General features: G+C 39.0%; 1 protein-coding gene across 1 annotated transcript in view; it reads left to right on the top strand.

Annotated features, from left to right (window-relative positions):
* The window catches only part of ADAMTS18 (ADAM metallopeptidase with thrombospondin type 1 motif 18), a 79512-nt gene that overhangs the window by 16588 nt on the left and 38353 nt on the right, over window positions 1-24571 (top strand). Inside the window, exons 4-9 of the mRNA XM_075715219.1 lie at window positions 12200-12482; window positions 16313-16512; window positions 17235-17318; window positions 18199-18358; window positions 18965-19070; window positions 21962-22099. Coding sequence (XP_075571334.1) covers window positions 12200-12482; window positions 16313-16512; window positions 17235-17318; window positions 18199-18358; window positions 18965-19070; window positions 21962-22099 — 971 coding nt within the window. The remainder of the gene's footprint in view (window positions 1-12199; window positions 12483-16312; window positions 16513-17234; window positions 17319-18198; window positions 18359-18964; window positions 19071-21961; window positions 22100-24571) is intronic.

The raw sequence follows: 24571 nt of genomic DNA, 5'->3' as shown, positions 1-24571 counted from the left end.
TGTGAGACTCCGTAGAAATGAGAACCTTTATGTCCTCTCCTCAGCTGCTTCTTTGTCCTCTGTTCTCATCTCTGATTCTCAGAGGTGCATAATAGAATGGATTTCTCAATGAAAAGACATAAGTAAATGCTACCACACCATCCTTCATACTTTTCTTAAGACTTATCTCTGATAAACAGTCACATAATTCACAGGCTTATACTAAAGTCTGCTTATGGTAAAATCAGTGTAACCTCTCATGACCACTTTAGTTCTGCAGGCCTGTTCGGTAAGTACAAGTCAAACACGGATCTAAATACCTGGGAACTGTTGTGTTAACACTCCAAATACTGGTTTAGACTTGTATGTTGTACTCTGACCCTGTCAGTAGACAGGATGTCAGGAGGTGTAAATTGACATATTGGGTTGAAGAATGGATTTACCTCACTTTATGCTGAAAATCTGGACAAATATTCAAGTAGTATTACTGTTTCTGTTTTAAGAAGACAGTTATGGCATGATACTTTATTTCTTACCAAACCAGGACCTCTTTGTGGCGGTTTTTGCATGTGATCACAGTTATTTCTACTACAGAGATTTCTGTAGTTAGAAAATTGTACTGAAAAATATTTCTCATCAAATTAATTTGTAATAGTATTAAAAAAATTTCTAGTCTGGGAGAAATCCACACAGGTTTCCTGCTTTTCATTTCTGTACATTTACACCAGCAGGGCAGTTACAGCATGCTCACCTTTGTGCATCATTCCCTTAGAACAGAAACATAGGCTAATTTGTGGGAGAGAGGAGTGTGAATGAGCGTGCACAGTTTTGAAGCAGGACAGGGATTAGTGTGGTATGTCTGAGCACTGCTGATTTGTAGCATTTGGCTACAAGTAGGAAAACAAAGAATCTTTGGACCCATGGTATACTTGGCAATATAGTATTGTGAAGGCAGCTTTTATGGCTGTAAATGGTGCTGACATATATGAGGCTTTTTCATGACATGGAATATAGATGTAAGTTACACATTTATCTTAGCAAATAATGTGCTGCTTATTCAAATGCCCATTGTGAACTAAGATCTGGGTGCTAAGGATGTTTGTACAGTTTGTATGGTTATCTCAATGTTACATGGAGTTGCCATTGTGCAGGTTTCTTAGTGTTGTGAAAAACTGAGAAAATGGTGAGGTCTTATTTTAAATCAGTGGATCTTTGGGGATCATGCTGCCCTGTATTTCAGGTTTAATAGTATGCATTACACTCAAGGTTTTACTGATTTGCCATTTCTTGGAAAAAAAATGTTATTCAGACACATCGGGGCCACTGTCCTGTTGCAAAGAGGTCATTACAGCAAAAGAAGAGAAGATGAAATTTCTTTCCTGCTTCTCCTTTCACAGTGATGCTAAGTAATCACGCTTTCTCTATAAGCATGTGTAAAGTAGAAAGCATTATAGCAAGGGAATTCCTAGTTATGAGCAAACCTATCACCCTTCTTGGACTCCAGTGAACATGACTACATATTTCTGGGTCACTTACCATGTTGCATTGTTGTTCCTGTGAGTGGGGTCACATGGCAGAAGCCATCCAGTGATGTGACGAGGGACAGATCATGGGCAGAGCCATGTTTGAGGAATGTGTCTTTGAACAAGGCACTTGCCAGCATGGAGCCCTGCTAGGTGGCACATACCTAGCTATGCTGTGACCTTCAGTGCTTAGTGCAAGTGATCACTGGATCACAGCTCAAGTTACTGAGTGACATGCTGAAAGCTGGGACTGCAACTTATAGTGAGGAAGACGGAGGCATTTTAATAGAACAACTCAACCGGGGTCAAATGTGAACCTTCACAAGTCTCTCTTGAGCATTTACTGGGTTGATTACAAAACCCTGCCTATAAAACTGAGAAATAAGGAACAGAGAAGCTGAATTGCTGAAGAACTGGGAGTTTAATCCAGATAACCCAGACGCCAGCCTGACATTCTCACTCTTGGGCCATCTTTGCTTCTTGTTTTCCATTCCCTTAATGGCCTAAGCTCTTTTGTTCCCCTCCCTTTCTCCTTCCCACATAGATATTTCAACATATGTATATGTCTGTGTGTGTGGAATATCAGCAAAGCTGGTACTTTGCTCCCTAGAGTTCCTTGTGACCACTCTCTCATGTAACTAATCCATAGCAATGTATACTCCAACAAGGAAAATTAAAAGGTTGGGAACCACTGACCTAACTTCTTAGTAAGCAATACAGCTGGCAATCAGATGTAACACGAGCTCCTCGTTATTGGAGCTGCCTGAGCTATTCATAGCAAAGTAAAATTGCTATGGGAATTGAGCTGGATTTATTTTGTTTGAATGCAAATTATCCCAGGTCAAACAGGCTCAGATCTTCTGCCCCCTCAAATTCATTTGCATCAGCTCTGCCAGGCTGAAGCTTTTATCTGGAGGATCTTCACTGGGGAAAAGTGGGTATGGGTAGTGAACCGCCAATGTCTAGAGCATTTGCTTTGGGGCTTTGATGCAGTCAGTGTAAGTCACTCTGAAGCCAAGACCTCTGAATAGAGTGAAGGTCTACCATGAGCTAGCCCTGTGTGGTGTCCAGGTGCATTGGGAAAGTGTCTCTCTCTATTGGCTGCAGCTTCAACGGGGTATCTTGTAAGGGAGAGGGAGTCTTTCAGGCTTGTCTGCCACTTTCACTCATGATATGAAATGTTCTTCTGAAAAGTCCAGCTGCCAAAGTCCCGTCATCACAGGAAAAGCTGCGTTTTCACTAAAAAAACCCTAAGTTTGGTTCTAGTACACATGATCATAAAGGGTAAAAAAACCTCTTAAAAACTCAGTTGAAAATGGTTCAAGAAATCAGAAAGAAAATAAAACACCAAAGCCCTTTGGCATTATTTTAAAAAATCTCATAATTTATAGTGTTGTTTCCTGCAAGGCCTGATTCATGACTTTTAATGTTTGGAATTGCATGTCTGATAGGGAGGAATGTTCCTGATCGGAAACACGCAAGCAAGCATCTGTTAATGCTAAGTACCTATGGAAAAGAATTTCCAAGTACTGATTTTAGTTATCTATCATCAGTTCTTGTTTTTTAAGCTGTTCATTTTCTGTGTCACTATGCCCTAGGCTTAGTGGGTGTGCCTTTATCACAAGTATAGGAGCAGAATATTCATTAAGAAGGCATGCAGTTTCCCTAGAATATTAGTACATCTGAATTCCATCCACATAAAATCGATTAGCTGTACACAGAGGAGGAGGAGAATCTTGCCAGAACATTTTCATTGCACCTAATCCTTTGAGCAGCATGAATAATTCATAGCAAACCATCCTTAGGGTGAAATTCTGCCCTGTCCGAATGCCTGTTAAAGATCTAGGCATCTCAAAGTCACATTTCAGAGATTTAAGAGGAACATAAATGATGCTTTTATTTTGTGCTGTTACACAGAATGAGAGGACAGGGAGGGCTGCATTTTCTATGCTTCAAAATTTCCAGAAGGTAGACCTCCTTTCACGCTTTAAGGATTCTCTTAAACTGTGCACGCAGTTACATGGGATGCTAGATTGGGGGACTAACTAAGCTACCTTCTGAAGTCAGTTGCTCTCTTATTCCTGAGGTACTGCAAGTGACTGATCAACTGTAACACAGTACATGACAAATAGCGGACTCTTTCTAGGAAAAATGAAGCATAAATGCATTCATAAAACAATCCTGCTGTTTCCTGTTTGCTTTGTGACGGATTTCAGAGGTGTCATAACTAATAAAATACCTAGATTTTATCTTACAGTTGCAAGTATTTGCTTAAACAGGCCATACCCAAGTGCTTGTACAGCTACCAAGCCTAAATTCGAGCTGTTGGTTTTAGCTAATTGCTTTCCAGAACCATTATAGCAAGCCAAAGAGCCATAATGATGGAATCATTAATGAAGTGATCTTGAGTGCAACTTGGTAAACCTTTGGCACTTAACTGAAATATTATTAGTGTGGAGCTAGTGTCATAATGCTGTAGTTTACAGTAGTATTTTCCTTCTGTTCATTTATCATGCCCGCTTCTGTTTTAAAAAAAAAAAAAAAAAAACAGAACATGAGAAACGAGGGAGCTCACGTACTGACAAGCAAGTATTTAATCTGTGGCAAAGCAGTCAAATTTGTGTTAGTTCTAGAATATCTCATTAACCTGCAATAAATACCAATTTAATACATTTAAATACCAATGTGACTGGTTCAATTACCTTAAGTGGAGGAACAAATAAGACTATTTCCTTATTTGCCATATGTTGACAGAGGATTGCATAAAGATGTTTTAAACAAGTTCAGTCAACTGCAGAAATACAAAGGCACTATTCAGAGATAACGCTGTCTTTGTTCATATAGGAATAATTAAAGGCATGCAATTTTGTTACCTTGTTTTAATAATTGCTGAATGTTCTGCATAGCACTTCTTTTGAGCAACCAAACAGAGTAGTCTTTCATGACTAACTCAGACTGGCAATTTAAACATCATATTCTCCTTCTGTCAGATCCTCAGATAATAAAACGCTACATTGTTAAGAACTCTTAACATTTTACATTTGCAAGAAATATATATTATGTTAGAAAACAGAATAAATTGAGTTATTTTTGTGAGTCACTTAGAATCTAAAGAAAAATGTGATCTGCTGTACAATTCTCAAGTCAGAATCGGCAACCAGTGATTCTAATGCTTCTTTCACGATAAAAATATTTTAGTGTGTATAAAGGCCATTAACTTAACCTAAACATTTGCTGTGGTACAGAGCCAGATATTCCAATCTGGTGAAAACCAGTAAAGGTCTGCTGAGGTTATTCTTATCAGCCAAGGACCCAGTCCAATAAAACATTACATTTGCACTTCCCTGACTCTGGGGTAGTCGTCACTAACTGCCTATGTACAGACTTGATACTTTTCTGAAGGATGGGTGAATTTGTTTGGCAAACATAAAAGCTAGGGAAAAGTTTAGTTAACTTAAATTCTCTCTTTCATTTAGTGTGTTCGCATGCCTTTGTGCTGCCTGGTTTGGGATAGGATCAAAAATGAACATGCTCTGAGTTTTACTCGTGGGATTTCTGACTTCAATAATACATGTGTATTATTGGAAACCTCATGAGAGTCCATTCTCACCAGTTTCCCAGAATATTCTCTTTCCCAAATTGGTATAAACACGCTCTGGAAATGCTTGCAGAGACAATATTCAGCTCAATGGGAGCTCCTGGGTGCTTAACACTCTTTAAAAGTCAGTCATCTATTTAACAACCTGTGTATGGATTTAGGGTCCAGACCTTTCACTTTTTGTTGAAGAATCATGAATCGTGTCCCTGTCACTGTGTCTCAGAAGCCTGTTTAATTTACCCAGTCCTTTGGTAACATGGGCGCGTCGGTGTGAAGTGCCCTTCTGAGGGGGACAGAAACAGCATCCGAAGGCAAAATACGCCTCAGTTCTGTAAGCTGCTGCTGTCCCCTTTGCAGTTACCACCCAGAAAAGGGGCTGTGGGTCATAGCAGAGAGGGAATGAACTTCTTTAATTACCATGATTTACTGCCATTGGTTTGGCTGTTTGCTCATGATGCTTCCCGAGGGTAAAGATATCTTTCACCTCAGCCACACTTTCTGCAATTCGGCTCCTTCTTTCTGATTTGCCAGCTATGTTGCTTGTCATTTTTTCTACCTAATTTCACATCTTAATTTGTTCATTTTGATTATATTTTCCAGAGCATTGACATTTTGACCCTAACCTGAGAGGTGCTCAATAACCCATCTCTCAAAAAGTCGGTTAGTGATACCAGATATCTACAATTCCAGGTCAGGCTGTACTATACTGCTGGCTATAATTCTTGGAAGAAGTTTTGCTTATGACTGTAGTAAGGTTATAGTTTCGCGTATTTTTCATACTACCAACTTAACCCATTCCAAGAGGTGAATCTACTTCATTAAACATTCTCTAAAGAAACAATAATTTATTTAGACTTCTTACATGATGCAAGATTGCTTTGAACAGCCTTGTACTAATATTGGTTGGATATCCTTGCTTTGGAGGAAAGAGGAAGCCATAAGATCAATGTTGGGAAACTTAACAGGACTTTATTCTTCCTGGGATTCCTTGGCATGTGTGAGAAAGCTATATCTTTCCCCTGTTTTCAAGGCTTGACCCAAACCCCATTCTAAACAGCTGGCTCTTTTCCTGCTGTCTTAACAGGATTTTGTATCAGGCTGCTTTATATGCACAGGGGACAGCCATCTCCACATGGGTTACTCTGCGTATGCGTTTGAAATGGATCTGAAATCACTGTTGCTGTTCTCCAAGTTGCTGGCCATGAGCTAGATGTTATAAAATACAATGTAGACACATAAATGTTATGCTGTGTTTGAGCTAGTAACCCAGTTTCTTAGCAGCTACATTGCTTCTAGTTTGAGCTGGCTTGCAACCAGCTGCCTTGGCGAATGTGCAGAATGAATGGAGGGCTGATCGCAAACATGAAGGTCATTTCTATACTGCGTGAAGGGACTATCATTATCTGCTTATAAAACCTGAGGGTTAGGGCTTCATCTCCCCATCGCTCTGTGGTGGAATCTGAGCAGAGGTACAGGAGTTATGGGGAGACCTCTCTCTTCTAGCTCACAGTGCAGTATATTGGTATTTGGAAATTGAATCTGCCCGATTCAGTCTGGGCCCGAAGGCAACTTCTGGCTGTTGTCAGGTAGCCCTAAGTTGTGTGAATAGCTTCATGCTCTCTGGGTTTCCATCATACCCTCTTTCTGCTTCTAAGATGCTCATTATTCCAGTACGGGAAATGGTCTGGCAGACAAAACCCACAGGTGGGACGTCTGAGCTAGGGGAGTCTCTCCTGCAGCAAGGGAATTCTTGGTGGCAGAGATAAGTCTTTTGTGTTTCTTCTGTGGTGGCCGAAGTGCCAGACACTTAGCAGAGTGTTAGGGCAGAAAATAAGAGTTTGACTTTGATTAAAATGAACTGTAGCTAAGATCATTTCGTGAGTTTTCACTGCCCTGTAAATGAGAAAACGCTCCAACATGCTGTGGCATGAGATGGTCCCAACCATGTTGTGATGTGAATACTAGATATATAGGCATCTTTGACCTCAGATAATTTTAAATAACCAGCCACCATAGTTCTTAGGTCATCTGTTATTCTTTATATTTCAAGGAAGTTCTTAATTTACATTTTTATTGGTTTTAAGTAGAACTAAAAACTGTACTTTATGTCTCTGTACTTTACATGATGTAACTCTTCTTAAGATGTGTTTGAATCAATGATTTGTGTTTTTTAGGAGCTGGACAGTTGGGAAATAACACAACAGAAGTCTTGGATCAATGTCCACTGAAGTCTGTGGAAAGCTTTATGCCAATTTCAGTTGGTCTTTAAAACTTTGCATGAATATTTTGAACTATTTTAATGGGTGTGAAACTACATTTAACTCTTCCTTTTAAGAGATTTTTCATCTTGAGTATGTGCACACCCATCTAATGGTATAGACTTCATTGATTTCTTTGGCCATTGATTTAGCTGCTCTCAGTGTAGACATAGTGATTTTTTAACACCTAATTTTATGTATATGATCGTAACACTGTGAATAAAGCATTCTGGATATAAGCAGTATTCCTTGGACAATACAAGCAAACTTTTAGCACTTTATTTAGCTGAGATACTCCTGTCTTCATACGAACTGTAGTTTAACTTTGCATCAGTCAGTACTAAGTAATGTTTAGTAGAGACTTTGTAGTTCATTTGTTCATATGTTTTAATTCTCCGTTCCGTTTCATTATGCTTCCTACCTCATTATTTGCATCTGGTTAATGAAAACCCTGTAACTTTAATATGCATATGGCCAAGCTGTTGCCTTTAATTTAATTAGCATGTAATGAAAATGCCTTGTATGCTAACAGAGAACCCACAGCCATGATGCTCTTCTAGGTTAGAGCAAGGGCTTGTCTACTATCTCAGAATTTAGCTTTGTTAAATTATAGGCAAGAAATAAGTTCTGAAAATTTTTCACTCAGTGTCACTGCTGTGTTTTTTATAGAGGGTCTGTTTTCTGGAGATGCTAAAACCTCAAAATGAATTAGGTTTACAGGCTGGTAAGCTGCCAAAGGCTTCACTCAGAGTCTAAGAACACAGGCGGAGACAAATGGGAGCAGCCTTTGTGCTGTTGCAGTAAGAGGCCAATGAGACCTGCTAGAAACAGATATGTTAGCGTGCGACTCTCAAAACCGTGCCATGTTGGTCTAAAATCAGTGGAAGATTTACCTGGTTTTGTGTAGCTAAAATGAACTTTCAGTGGTGAAAAAATTTCTCCTTATTTTTCAGTTTATAATCTAACTTCAATTAAAAGAATTTTTGAAGCAGATATTTTATTATCATTTCCCTTGTCCAAATTTAATTTTGAGATTCTTCCTCATTTTGAAACACACCAAGAAAACAGAACAAGTGCCTTACCTTGGTGATAACACCCTCATACTGAGGAATTTCACAAAGATGTATTGGATCTGAAAATTCCTTTAGCCCAGAGCTAAGCAAACATTTCATAACAAATAACAAGCGGGAGGAATGTTGCCTTCTCTTCTCTTCTCAACATTTCTGCAAACAAACTGCAAGTTCCTCTAATTTATTGATTCAGAATTATTTGCTAACCACACAGATTGATGTATGTCTTTCCATTTACTTTCCAATGGCATGGAATATCCCTTGCAGAAGGATAGCAAATATGCGTTGTGGGGGAAGAACAAGAGAACAGCAAATTCCAACTGAGCAATCTCTTGGGTTTTCCTTCCCACCATATTCTCACAATTACTGCTATTATTAGTGATAGCCACAGTGGGAGAGAGAGGGAGTAGACAGGAGTCCCTGGTCTTTTTCATGCTGTGTTGTCTAGACTTAGTAAGAATGTTAGATTTTGTCATCCTGCTTCCTCTCATGGTGCTATAATTGCAGAGAATCTGAAATGAAAATGGAGTTTTGACCTATCTGATCCTTTCCTTGTTGGGTCCCAAACCCATCGAAGTTAGTGGAAAGATACCATCGAGTTCTGATTCAAGGAAAATCACATGCTGTGCTGGCAATAGGAAACCTAATGCATAAATTTCCATGACAGTTTTGACAGTATTTGTTCATCTACTGAAGTCTTTGAGCTGGATAAACATATTGCATCTAACTCATAAGTAGAGAGATGTTTCAGGTATTTGTAGAAAAAATCCCAGAAACGCTTTTTTTTTTTAACACTTACACTGCCCAGGAGTACAGACTAGCCAAAATCTGGCCTTCAAGAAACTGGAATTCCTTAGCAGTGTAAAGTTAGAAAAGGTGATTCTGTGCTAGTATCCTGCCTCTGTGCTCTGGCATTTCTCAGCTGGCATATTTTCCAGCCAACATGACCATAGCCATAGGCCACTTTGCTTTACCTAAGGCTAAAATTCAAGAACCTGCAAGAAAAGTATCTGGCAGTTATTGCCCAATTGCACCCTTTGCAGTGATCCGGAGGACTGCATCTCTGTCAGAAGCCAGGTCAGCATTCTCAGCATTACTCTGGAATTACCAAAGAGATTATTTTAATATGAATCCTTGAAACCATCCCATACCTGGAAGAAATGGAAAATGGTCTGTGATTGAATGAGTGTCCAGACTGCTCTGTGGCACTTCCCCTTTCTTCTTGACAACTTCGTAAAACTAGATGTTATCAAAAAAGAAGGTATCTTTCATTCACACAACATTTTTCAGTTTGGAGGATGTGTCTGGTGTAAAACCCAAAGGAAAGAATTTTTATTGGAGATTTAGGGTCATTTCTGCTGGGAAAAAAGTGAATACATTTGTAAGGCAGTCAGCTACAGCCTATGCAAAGGTGCAGCAATATACATGCAGTACAGGGCCCAGAATTCACTTTGCTCACACACCCCCCCACCGCCGCCCCGAATTCTCAATCCACCATTATAATGTTAAATATAGAAATTACGTTTGGGGCTGAAACTTGGTGTACATCAGGGACAGTTTCTTACAGGAAAATGTAGAAACCCCTTTGTTCCATATGGTTTGAATCATTTACAAAATGAATCCTACAGGAATAATTTCAGTTGTGGAAACCTTTAAAATGGGGAAATAAAAACCAGATTCACTACATTTCTGTTTTCCAGCTGAAAAAAAAATCGCTCAGCAGTGCCCAGTTATCAGTGCACTCTAGTAGATAAAGATTACCTCTCAAAACCACTTTTAAATTGTGTGATGACACACATCATAAGTATTAAAATATTAGTCTTCTTCCCTACAGGAAAGTACTTTGTCATGACCAAATGTGATCTGACATTTGAAATATGCCAAATTATTGCAGTGAGCAGGCAAGTTAAATTCTTGTCAATTATTTAAAACCTGTCTCTTATTGACAGAGGCAATTTTAACGTTCATTTAGAATGTTAAGTATATGTAGGCTGAGATACGTAATTATGAATTCATGCTGAAGAAAGGAGAGGGGGGAAATTGTTAATCTGAATATCATCTATGTTTGTTTTCATATTATTTTTCAGGATGCAATTAGACCCTCCCAGTTCATAATACGGAATCTCTTCTATTGTAAAAATTAAGATCACAGTGTGATTTTATGAGCATTATTATTAGGCCCTCGTGAAAGATGCTTATATTGGGAAGTACTGCAAAGATAACCTTTGATTTGGAAAGACAGAAGTGAATTTCCATGAAAAGGGCATAATGTACGACTACAGACTGTTGAGGACGTGTATATCTCTAATAAATCTTTTCAGCTGGAATAGACTTAAAGTGAAGTTTAGCATTAGCTTCGTAAATAGTTAAAGCTGTGAAGATTTCATATGTAACTTTCTATTTTCACTTGCTTTTAATTTTCTGTTGAATTTTCCTCATGGGAAGCAGTTCTGAAAGTGCAGAAAATTCCACAAATCCTTAAGATATACAATGCTTACATTAGGCACTCTCCTTCTGATAGCCTTGGCATTCTGGTGCTCAGAGGTTAGGCTAAAGAAAAACATCCATTTCAAAAGGGAATAGGTGATACAGGTCTAATATGTGCATTTTCAAAGAATACTTTTTGAGGAAGGAGGCGGAATCATGATCTGGGAGGACTTAAGATGTCGGGCAAGATGGTTTGCAATTGACATTTGTTTGTCTGCACATATTTTTCTGAAGCATAAGAGATATGCAGTCCTCGTGGGATGTCAATTTTGGCAGGAGGGTGTTGGCACATGATAGAGCCTCACTGATCCAAAACAAAAATCTGTATCTAGTATTACGTATATAAAGTAATAGAATTACCTGATGAAACTTCTTCTTGGTTTTTGACTTGGTAAAAAGGAGTGTTTATTACAACATGTTTTACAAAACCAAGAAATGAAATAAAATCATAACTGATTAATGAGCTGCATGGAAATACTTCCTCAGTGCCACCCACATTTCCCTGGCCCTGATCCTGGAAACACTTCATCACATGTGCAGTTTTATGCACAGATACTATGTGAAAAATACAGTGTAGTTTTCCCATACTTACTTCTGTCTTTCAGGGATCCAAGAAGGAAAACAATCAAATACTTGCTTTCGCTGATCAGTTTGCTCTTGTAGGAGGGCATAAATTTTAAACTGCCTTCATGATGATTGATTTGCACAGAGTTGATTACTGAATGATAGTACTAAAATGTTCAGATGCTTCAGCTTTGTGCTGCTGTACCATAATGTGCTTATGTTTCTACTTAGAGTAATCTTAAGTCTGGGATTCCCGTCTGGTAACGCCTTGTTCTGAAAAAAACCTGAATCTTAATTCAAATATTTTGTTTTACTAATGTATGCATTTATTAGAAGTTGCATTTTCCAAAAGCATTTTCTTTTTATGTGAGACTGTATATCCTGTACACAAACACACTACAAACAAATCTATACTGTGGAGAATGGATTAATATTACATACTAAATTATTCATGGTACTGTGTGAAGGTGCTATGCTGCTAGTCCCACAACATTCATGTTTTGTGTGTTACCAAAGGTGAAACCTGGTCATCTCCAAAGTGAGCTGATGCATACTTTAACTGGGAAGACTATCTAGATTATAACTTGAGTAAATCTAATTTAGAGGAGCACATTTCAATCCGTCTGGGCTTTGAAGGGAGATCACTTTAAGAGCTAGCATGTTCCAGCTGTGAACCTTTACAGTCTTTTCTCTAATTTGTGGTGGTGTTTCTTTTTTTAGTCAGGTTTGATAAGGACACGGAAGATCGAATTCCTTATATCTCCATTACCTCAGCAGCTAGCACAGGAGCACAACTACACATCACCTGCTGGACACCATCCTCATGTATTATATAAACGAACTGCAGAAGAGAAGGTGCACCGGTACACAGTAGAGTCCAATTCCAAATACTTTTCTTTTGGTCATCACAGAATTCACACTTCCTACAAGTACCATGCTCAAGCGAATGGTTACCACCATGGAAGGTTTCAAAAGCAACATTTTTGTGGACGTCGCAAGAAATGTATGTAAGGAAACTTTCTCTCCTTGTTTGAGATAGTGGCTCTTAGAGACTGTATGGTGATTCTGAGGTGTGGTTCATAGTTGCCTTTGCGATGGAGACATAATAGTTTTCAATTATACATTTCTAAGGTGAAATAGATGTAAGAAACTTGATTGTGCCTTTAAATTGATGTCGTCATCTGTTTTATTAAGCCATCAGAATCACTGTTTAGTTTTCTTATTCTCTACCTGGATTAAAAGATCCCTTGCCTGATTTTTTTTGACATTGACATCGTTTTCAGTAAGCCGTTCAGTTTTAGATTGCTGCTTTTGCACAGTGATGGATACCAAGTCCCTGAACTGCTCTCTGTTAGTTTGGGGATATATAAATAATTAGGCTTGAAGATGGAGAAAAAGTCTTCCAAATCATTAATTTCTGAAAGGACAGAGAAAAGTCCTTCAGAACTCACCATTTGATAATGAAATTTTCAGCAACTGAGATCTTCAAAAAGAACCTCCCATGTAAATTGTTTAAATAAGATTTTGGAGCCACCTCTTAAAAAACATATTGGAATATATTATCCTGCCAAGGTCTATTCTGAGTCCTTCATTAGGCCGTCAAATTGCAGAATATTTTAGAGCCCCCTTGGACCCTATCTCTATATGTACAGCATTCAGCTGATTCTTCTCAAAAGCTGAGCTGCTTCTGAGCTGAGTTTCTTAATGAGGGTCTCCAGGACTGAGTTCAGTATTGAAAACATTGTCTCAGTCCAGTTATATTCTTCCAATTTCCTACTGAAGTTCTGAGAAAATGAGCAGGTTCCTTTTCCAAAAGGCATGTAAGGAAGAAAGAGAAAAACAAATAGAAGGGAAGGAATGAGAAAAGAGGTAGTGGAAAAGGTGGGTGTCTGAGACTGAGGCCTATGAGGCCTATTTGAGGCCTGAAAACTGCTTATTAAAAATTGACTGCTTCTTCAAAAATCCTTCTCCCTGGATTTGAAAGCTAGACCTCAAATGCCAGATGCAGAAGCCTATGATTCAACCTATAAACATTTGCATTCTGATGCAGTTCAAAACTACCTCATTACATACTCCCTTTCCCTCCTGTCTGGTTTTCCTGCTGCCTGCTTCAGAGCAGAGGGTAATGGTGCTAAGTTAGCTCATCTGCTTTACAGTGTTTTATTTTATTTGCATTGTCCACTGTGGTCTCGCGCCTTATTTACTGTACCCCTGTGACTGCTTGTCCAAATTCAGGATTATTCATGTCCTCTTGAGCTTTTACACAGTGCTTATCCCTATAATAGATGAATACATTTTGAACAGTGCATTTTCATAACCTCCTGGGACGTGAGAAGATATTAGCATTATCCCTGTCTTATAAATGGGACTCTCAGACACAGGAGAGGTCAAAAAACCCCATTGCTTCTGGGTATCAAATCGATAAACTGAGTTTTTCTTTAAAATACTTATCAAAATGTATGCTCCTGTAATTGTATACTTGTATCTATATATTCATTTATTTCAGTTACAACTATAAGTTCTTAGATGCATATTCAAGCTGTGTTTATGTTACATGAGGAACATGCAATTAGCATCCAATTGTGATGAGTTTAGTATAAGTGATTTACCCATCATTGCTTAGGAACTCAGTGTCAGACACACTGTTAAGAGTCCAATTAAGCAAGATTGCATTTAATTACCTTAACCATGAAGCTCTTTCTTTTCACATCCTGCAGTCTTTCGCTTCATGCAGTACATACCTGTAACCTTCTGAGAGAAAGGAAGGAATTCTAACAAATAACAACCTATTTCCATACCCAGCCTTGGTTAATCTATAGAACAAGTCGATCTCATGTTCACAGAATGAATGCAGTCCTACAGACAAAATCATGTGTGATCTTTTAATGGAGTAGAGGAAAATACAGGGTGTAGAAGAAAAACATATCACTCTGGTAAAGGCAACGCTATGAGTTCTATGAGTACTTGGGGCTTTTTTCTTCTTCTTCCTTTTTTTTTTTTTTTTTTTTTTGATAGTTTTTACATTGTTTTCCTGATCTTGTTCTGAGATTTGGAGTCCTATCAGTCTGAAATTTTCAGCAAAATCGGTCTGGTCACCTGGAATAGAAATTTTCAGCTTGAATGAACAAAGGCATTGAGAATGCAGTCTTATGGAAGGCAGTCCTTTGCTACTAACAATGCCTAGATGAGGTTAATTTATCCTAAGCTAAGAATGAATCCAAGCTTGCTGAACAGTAAGAGGGAAGAGCACACTGTCACTTTTAGTGTCCCACTTTTTAGCTTGGCCCACTCACCATCTTTTAAAATTTCATATACTGGCAATTTGTAAGTTCTAGAGAAGCCAGTTAATCATCTTTCAAACTCTTCTTCATAATCTAAATGTTTTTAGATCATGAGAATTGACTGGACTGTAGTTAGTAAATCATGCTTGAAATATTGCTGCTACTTAGGTTTTATTAGTAGCAGTGAAGTTAATTCAAGAGCAAAACTCCACTGCTCATGGATTTATGAGGCAAATGCCTTGAAGTTGTATTGCCCTCATAATAGTACATGGAAACTGCTGTGCCTTGAACTGAACGCTTCACTCTTGGGTGAGGCATGTCTTCCTGTTTTGATGTGCTTCCAGAAGAGAAAAGTTCTTTGAGCTTGTAAGGGACAATTGTATGTAATGAGTGATACATTTTAAAATCTTACTAGCACAGTCACTTGCAATGTTAAATGTAGTTCAGAGTGACTTAGTTCTTGAAAGCAGACCACTGCTGTGCATTCTATGATATTCCTGATTTCCCAGTTTGGCATGGCAGGAAGTAGCGTCTGTTTTAGCTCTGTTGTTGGAATAACTTCTGATGAGGCACAGGCAGGATTTTTTTAATTACCTGAGGCTCCCTCACTTTGTGTCACATTACATCCTGTGTCAAAAAAAATCCCATTGTTATCCCAATAGTATGTTAAAGTGGCCTTCAAGTTAATTCTTGATGCAAAGGCAGTGTAGGTTTATGTAGAATCACTGCAGGGGGGTTGGGCTGGATGACCTCTAAAGGTCTCTTCCAACCCAAAGCATTCTATGATTCCATGAAAAGAAGCTATGAATAACAGGATCATTATAGCATACAGGATATAGATTTCTTTTCTCATTTTCTGGCTGTCTGAAGAAATGGAGTAGAGACCATTCTCTAACCATGCCATTGACCATGCTACACAAGCACAGAGGGAAAAAATGCACCCTCGCATTGGGGTGTGTGGGCTGGATGCGCATATCCTGTTGTCAAGCCGTCCTTGCTGTTGCCTGATGTTTCTCTATACTAAATAAATATGTTCCCAGCAGGAATAACCTCAGTGGCAAATTCGTATAGAAGGCTAATGTCAATCACAATAGCAGGCTGGCAGGAATCTTACTTGTGGTGTGTGTCTGCTTTCTGTACTGACGGTGGACATCTGTTGTGGAAAGGAGTTTTTTACCAACTGCTATGTAAGTAGCACATGCCAAGCACCTCAGGAAGTTATCAAAAGGAAGGAAAAATGTAGATATTCTGTTAAAAATTCTGTGTGTATTTTTTGCCACAGATGCTACCATTTTATTAGATTAATTCCTTATTTTAAACTGCTTATTGCATACGAATGTGGTTCTCCCATTTCCCTTTCTCCCTGAAGCCATCCTTCCCTCAGGAATGAATCAGGTCTTTTTTAATAAATATACAAAAACTTAGCCATAAGTATTAAATCACATGCTGTAAAAATAATCTAAGGCTCTAAACCTGTGATACTTCATTTTCTGATGAAAGTGTTCATGGGTGATCTGAACCCTTTCCAAAAGTGAGTTTTATTTCCTTTTAGATGCACCTAAGCCACCCACAGAAGAGACATACATTCGCTCAGATGAATATGGGACTTCTGCAAGGTTCAAAAGATCGTCTGCGAAAATTCAGAAAAATGGAAGTCTAAATGTTGAAACCCTTGTTGTGGCAGATAAAAAAATGTTGGAGAAACATGGCAAGGAAAACGTAACAACATACATCTTAACAGTTATGAATATGGTAAGATGTGGTGTAACTGAAGTATGTTTTCCCTGTGGAATATTGTTATGTCAGAGTAGGATCTTTCATTAGACAAATAGTGATACCAAAAGGAGCAGGGGCACCTTACACAAGCCTTTCATCAAGCCTCATCCAATGTATTACTTACATCAAAAATCTCTTGAAAAATACATCCCTAGTTTATCACAGGTCTGGCAACAGTACTGTAGGGTAAAAAAAAAAAAAATTGGAAAATATTTAAAATACTAAATTTTAAACCACTTCTTGTGTAGTACAAAAAAGGCAGGTACTCTGAAATTGAAACTTTCATTTCTTTTAGTATCATGAAGCTTAGACTGTTTTGTCTGATGTCTCTCCTTGACACAAAAATTTATTTGAGAAAGCCCAAATTTATTTTGAGAAAGATAATATAATTTAAATATGTTTTCCTTTGTACTACAAAGCTTGAACTTTGAACTTGATTACACTTGACACAGGAGACCAAGGACAGAACAAAGCACATTGAAATCAATAGAAAGTTTTCAAGTTTTTTTGAATAGGTGTAGTGGTTTGGGGCATAATTCTTCTGGGTTAAGCTGTTCTGGATTAATCCTACAAGGTATATAACTCCATTAATTTTTCATTGAAAACTGAAGCCCAATGCAATGACTCAATACATATGTTTAGTCTATTAAAAAAAAAAAAACATGTAGATGATATTTCCTCTACAATAATCGTTGCAGGTCTCTAGTCTGTTTAAAGATGGAACAATTGGAAGTGATATAAACATTATTGTTGTGAGCCTTCTTCTTTTGGAACAAGAGCCTGTAAGTTGTGTCAGAATTTTTGTGTGGTATACTTCATTTGCTACTGTTCACAGGGAGCATCGGGTGTTCCCACGTTATGTACGTGAACTTTCATTAGAGGTTTCTTAACATAAACATAAAGGCATAAGGCATAAGAAGATTAAAATCACAAAAACCTCCAAAATCACACTTTCTGCATTTCACTGCTTCTCTGTTTTTGATACTCAAATCTTCATTTCATATAAATGTTCTTCAGAAACATTGAAATGCTTCCAGTAAGATAAAACTTAACAACTTCCATCATTTTTCTGAAGAGCAATGGCTGGAATGAGAAATCTACTTAAGAAGTATTTAAATAAATAAAAAGATTTTAAACTGGGCTTTCCAGCATGTGATGATCAGAAGGGGGAACGAGTCAAAAGTCCCAAACTGAAAGTAACATGTAACAAAATGTGGAAGTGGAGCCAATTCTTTTGTCAAGGGTGCTGAGACAAAAGAAGACAAAATCTCTTTTGATGAAAAGGAATTTGTGATGGGTTGATCTACTTGCATAATACTTCTCCTCCACAGAAATCTCCAAACATTTTAATCACAATGTTGAAAATGTTTTAGTGTTCAGCTTTATCAGGAGTCAGATATATTTGCACACTGTAATTCCAACCACTGACTGTGAAAATATCTATGTGTCTGGGGAGAGACGCAGTTTTATTTTACAATTGTAATAGATCCACTCATCAACTGAATTGGTCATCACAGACAGTTAACATGGGAATACATAAGTTTATATAGAACAGATATGAAAAACTAATTCCTTTTTCCCTCACCAACTCTTATTGTTTCAATCACCTTTCTCAAGTACTGATGGAAGCACCTTATTTCTGTGTCTGTGAAATATCTACAGGGAGGATTACTGATTAACCACCATGCGGACCAGTCACTGAACAGCTTTTGTCAATGGCAGTCTGCTCTGGTTGGGAAGAATGGAAAGCGCCATGACCATGCCATCTTGCTTACGGGTTTTGATATCTGCTCTTGGAAAAATGAGCCCTGTGATACTTTAGGTATGATATGAAAACACATTCTGAGAAACTCGTGGGTGTCAACAGCAGCATCTTGACTGATGGAGACTGAAATGTTTTAAAATAAAAAAGTCCATTTTTGCACATAACGTTAGCCTTCTTGAAGAGGAAAGAACAGTATTATTTTTACATATTTGTCTTTGAGGTACCTAGAAGAAGAAGAGTATTACTGGTATCATTGCCCCAGAAAAAGTGGCAAAATAAGCTATCTAAAGACGTCCTTTTGGATTGTCACCTCTTCAAGGAATATTTTTGATTTTGAGAATATTTCTGAGCCACTCTGATATTTTTTTTTTCTTTTTGTGACTACTTGCCCTTTTTGAATGTCATTCCTCCCTAATTTGGGAGCAGTAAAGGCATGGCGGGGGAAGAATAATCTTTACAAGGGTATTTTGGGAAGTTAGGTTTGAATTATACTTCTTACACAGTCAAATAAAAGTCTGCTGTAATTCTTTCATGTTAAACCTGATGAAGTGAACAACCATCTTCATGCACCACAATAGACTGGCTTATCAGGACCAGTGCAGATGATACATGTATTTGGAATTCTGTAGAGGAACAAACTATTCTACTGCTTCCTTCCTTCAGGATTTGCACCAATCAGTGGCATGTGCAGCAAATATCGTAGTTGCACCATTAATGAAGATACAGGCCTTGGACTGGCTTTTACAATTGCTCATGAATCTGGACACAAGTAAGTTTCATGAGTCTTACATACTTCTAGAAATAAATATGTAAGTGAATGGAAACACAGCACCAATTAAGAGAGTTAAATATGGATCATTTATAGATAACTATATGATTAGAATATACAGAGCATCCAGTTAATGCATTGGCCTTATTAAATATAATCTCATCAACAATCATAGAAATAAACACTGTGGGATTTTGATCAATTTTGCTGCCATAGGTGGAGGGACCTTATTCTGATACAGGTACCTCACAACTGTTTCTCATTTGATGGGGAGCTATAGGCAATTTTAGGCCAAACAGAGTCAAGACTCTTCATTCAGAAGCGTGTCCTTTAGCATGAAATGGTGAATCAGCTGCCCAGGGTGCTTTCCTTTTATTTTTATTTTTTGGCGTTTTATATGTTCCAGGTGATAACTAGAACAGTAAAAGCTGACAACAATCATCTACAAGCTTCCCACACTGCTACCATGTTCTGGTAGACAAATTGCTTCTAGTAATCAGTGTGGTTGCTCCAAAAAGAGAAAGGACACTGCAGCTTACAGTATGGAGAAGTGATCTCTCTGAGTCTCTTAGAGGTCCCTTACCCAGAAGACCTGGAGTTTCATAGGATCATGGGATCTTCATTCCATTCAACCTGGCCTTCTTTGTTCTCTTTACCTATTTAATGCATGATTTGGCTAAAAACAACCTTTGTGGTGGTTTCTGCCTTTCTGTATCTATATCCATTGGATTTTCATTTGATTTCTATAGTAATAAGACTGTAATTTTCCAAAGAACTGGCTGTCTCTCAAACAAAATCAGTAATAATCTTCCATGGAGCTTCAGCTATTCTCTGAATTGTTGAATTAAATCTAAAGATGATGATTAGGTTTTAATCTCCAATTTTTTTCCCAAATCATTTTGAATTACTTTTTCACAACTTTTGGCATCATTTGATTTTCAGTTTTAACATAGCTGAACCTGGAGTCTGTCTAACCACTGGCAGTATAGAAGCGTAGTTTCTCTATGTGGTACAAACCTGAAATCAAGGGTCAGATAAAACATGGGCATAAGATCTTTATTTTGTGCAGCAGCATTACTGCACAGAATATCTTTGAAAACCAGTGGTACTATATTCTGCTGTTTGGTCAAGGCATGAATCCTTCCGATTCTGCATGGCTGAATCAGGACTATTTAGTTTTCATTGTACAAATATGCTCTACAGTATATACTATGACCTAATGTCTACATGAGTGACCCTTTCACAGGTTTCTGTACATCTGAAGGGAAACAAGGAATTAAAGAATAATCCAGCTACTACTGAAGCCCGTGGGAATCGTGCCAATGCTTTCAGTGGGACCAAATATGTAAAATATATATTGTTTGATCCTCCCGTCACACTAATGCAATTTCACTGACCTCAGTAGATTTTTAATGCCCTTCAATTGGTATTAGGAGAGAATCAGGCCCATAGCTTATTTTTCAAGAATTATCCCCTTTAGTCTCTTAATGTCCTTCCTTCCTGTTTATTTTCTTACTTGCTTTGAGAGAATATGCTTGGAAATTTTTTATTGTTGGTTTTTTTCTTTTTCACCACTGCCTTTGATTCTTACATTATTCAGCCTTTCTTTGGTACAGTTCCACAGTTCCATACTTCTGTCTAATAAAATGCATCTTATCTCCTGGAAAAAATCTGCCCCAGATGCAAAATGATTTTATCATCATTCGTTTGTGTTCATGTTCCAGCGACTACCTGGTATGTGATGTAAGACAACAGAATTCAGTCTCTGTGATACAGAGATTCCTGGAAGAAAAAAAAGACATGTGGCAGCTAATGAGGTGTTGAGGTGCACTGTGAATATATTAAGCTAAGGATTTCATAGTAGGAGAATATTGTACACTGTATAGATCACACACTGTGATCCACTGAGTAGCTTCAGTTGTTATACATTTTTGTGGTTTTCTTTAAGTAGTTTGTGTGTTTACCTGAAAGTTTAACAGTTCCTTTGGGAGTTCAGAGCCCATTGCGTCAGTAGGTGTATAAATAGAGAGAGATAATAGAGCGAGTTAGTGGCCAAAATTAGAAAAAGAATCATATTTTTGTATTTATACTTTGTATTCTATTCATTCAATCCCACTTCTTTTGCTACAGATTGAATGCAGCTATGTAGACGTGGCACTCTGGGACATGGTTTAGTCTAGTCTACCCTTGATTGGTTTAGTGTGGACTTGGTAGTGTAGGTTAATGGTTGGACTGGATGATCTTAAAGGTCTTTTCCAACCTAAACGATTCTATGATTCTATGTAGTTCTTCCTCCTATTAGGGAGGACAGTTACGTTCTTATAGCTGTGTATTTCCCTAGATTCTGATCTCCATGCCATTCACGTTAACAGGCGTTATCACTAGGCAAAGAAAGGCTCAGACTGCATGCATGTTTTAAGCTGACAGATTTATAGGCAAGTACAAGTGTGACTGAACATAAGATCCACTACTTCCATCCATCTCACCACAAAACATTTCTCCTTCAGGAAAGAGAAATGGTTAAACTGTGAAAGCTCTGACACAGCCTGCAGCTTTGGTACTTATGTGCCAGTCTTGTCATTAGCTCACACTACAGAGCTCCTGTGCATCAGCAGTATGGGTCTTCCTTGAAACTTGACTATCTTTTTCTCATCAAACAAGTGTATGATGACAATAAAATTTGAATGCTATTAATTGGGGCTTCTTTCATACTAAGCGTAATTTGTACAGTACATGTGTTTTCATCCCTTTGGAATGAAAGGGATGAATTCCACATTCCCTGTGGAGTTCAAACATACAACTGTTACCCAGAGAGTGTTTCTTCTGCCCCAAATTGTGTCTTGCTTCTGATTAATCTAGATTTTCACTTTCACGCCTGGTTCTCTTTTCAGCTTTGGTATGATTCATGATGGAGAAGGAAATCCTTGTAGAAAAGCGGAGGGTAATATAATGTCTCCCACACTCACAGGAAACAACGGAGTGTTTTCTTGGTCTGTATGCAGCAGGCAGTATCTCAACAAATTTCTCAGGTAGGTCAAATGTAAATCTGGGCCCGTGCCAGGGAATGTATCTTTAGTAACTGAGGTTGAACTCTTGAACAGACATAAAAATTACTTAAGTGTGAAATTCACCTCTTTTAAAATGTGCTCAAACCCATGTACTATTTGAGCCCACACACTTGGACTTATGAAGCGTATAGGTGGTATGGCATGTAAGTGTTTTTGTCGTGCCTCGTTTCAAAAAAATGACTTTCACCCTCCATGAATACCCTGCAGTAATGACTGGCATATCATTCTTTCCCAGGCATTCCTGTCAGCAGCTAGGTTTATTAGAGAATTAGTAGGAAGTGAACACAAAAGAGGGCAGACACAGTGGTACCAAAGTCATTATAAAATGTAAATTAACATTAGTGGCCTTTCTCACTGGAGCTTCTCTCTTGATCTAGCTCATGTCACAAGTAAGGACATTTTACATTTTTCATATCTGTTTCTGTGGGGAAAAAAAGGAAAAAGAGAAAGATGCCAATTATTTTTCCAGCATGTTGGCATTACCCAGTGATGCTTTTAAGGGAACTTTTTTTCGGTCTGTGTTTAATGTCATCAGAATTGCAGTCCTTTCCTGTATGACTTTCCTTTTATTTTGTTTGTCATACATGGGTAGACTATGCATCGTTTCTAAAAAATGTGTAAGAGGTACTAAGACTCAGACCCAATACAGGCATTTTAGATGTTAATTCCTTAGAGGGAGAATCAAGCACCTAGATAGTTCTGTGGATCTGATCCTTGAATTCCAAGTTAATATCTTAGAGTAGTGGCCAGGAAAGGTGACAGAGTGATGGTGATTTTTGTCTGCTGCAATGATGCAACATATTCTGAGTACACAAGCAAATTGCAAACTAAAAAGTCACGTAAACCTTCCAACATGCAATATGGTCCAAGAGACTTACACTTGGAAGAGAAAGCAGGCATAGAGTGACCTGGTATACATGGGTTCTCAAGCATATGCAAAGGAAAAAAAGTAGACTATAGGGTACCTTTGGTCTTCAGCTGCACACAGCCAACCCAAAGCACGCAAACTGCCAGAAGCCTTCCGTTTGTCAGTCCACACAAAGGGAATGCTGAAATGCGACAGCGTGCCTGTTGAACAGAGGAGGAGAAGGCTGAGGTACTCAGCAACTTTTTTGCCTCAGTCTTCACCAGCAATCTCTCTCCTCACCCCTCCCAAGTCGATGGACCACAAGATAGGGACCAGGAGGATAAAGCCCCTCCCACTGTAAGGGAAGATCAGGTTCGAGACCACCTGAGGAACCTGCATATACACAAGTCTATGGGACCTGATGAGATGCATCCCAGAGTCCTGAGGGAATTGGCTGATGTAGTTGCCAAGCCACTCTCCATAATATTTGAAAAGTCATGGCAGTCAGGTGAAGTCTCTGGTGACTGGAAGAAGGGAAACATTGTGCCCATTTTTAAAAAGGGAAGAAAGGAGGACCCTGGGAACTACCGACCTGTCAGCCTCACCTCTGTGCCTGAGAAGATCACGGAACAGATCCTCCTAGAAGCTATGCTAAAGCACATGGAGGACAGGGAGGTGATTCGAGACAGCCAGCACGGCTTCACCAAGGGCAAGTCCTGCCTGACCAACCTAGTGGCTTTCTATGAAGGAGTGACTGCATCAGTGGACAAGGGAAAAGCAATGGATGTCATCATCTCTCTGGACTTCTGTAAAGCCTTCGGACACGGTCCCCCACAACATCCTTCTCTCCAAATTGGGGACATACAGATTTGACTGGTGGACTGTTTGGTGGATAAGGACTTGGTTGGATGGTTGCATCCAGAGGGTCATGGTCAATGGCTCGATGTCCAAATGGAGACCAGTGACAAGTGGTGTCCCTCAGGTGTCCGTACTGGGACCAGTGCTGTTTAGTATCTTCATCAATGACATAGACAGTGGGATCGAGTGCACCCTCAGCAGGTTTGCAGATGACACCAAGCTGAGTGGTGCGGTTGACACGCCAGAAGGACGAGATGTCATCCAAAGGGACCTGGACAAGCTGGAGAGGTGGGCCTGTGTGAACCTCATGAGGTTCAACAAGGCCAAGTGCAAGGTCCTGCACCTGGGACGGGGCAACCCCCGATATCAATACAGGCTGGGGGATGAAGGGATTGAGAGCAGCCCTGCGGAGAAGGACTGCGTGGCCAGCAGGTCGAGGGAGGTGATTCTGCCCCTCTGCTCTGCTCTGGTGAGACCTCACCTGGAGCACTGTGTCCACCTCTACAGCCCTCAGCACAAGAAGGACGTGGACCTGTTGGAGTGGGTCCAGAGGAGGGCCACCAAAATGATCCGAGGGCTGGAGCCCCTCTCCTACGAGGCCAGGCTGAGAGAGTTGGGGTTGTTCAGCCTGGAGGAGGGAAGGCTGCAGGGAGACCTTATTGTGGCCTTTCAGTACTGACAGGGGGCCTATAGGAAAGATGGGGACAATCTTTTTAGCAAGGCCTGTT

This window comes from Pelecanus crispus, chromosome 8, assembly GCF_030463565.1.
Source record: "Pelecanus crispus isolate bPelCri1 chromosome 8, bPelCri1.pri, whole genome shotgun sequence".
Classification (NCBI taxonomy): domain Eukaryota; kingdom Metazoa; phylum Chordata; class Aves; order Pelecaniformes; family Pelecanidae; genus Pelecanus; species Pelecanus crispus.
The sequence above is the reverse complement of the archived record's forward strand: the minus strand, read 5'-3'. Positions and strand labels throughout refer to the sequence as shown.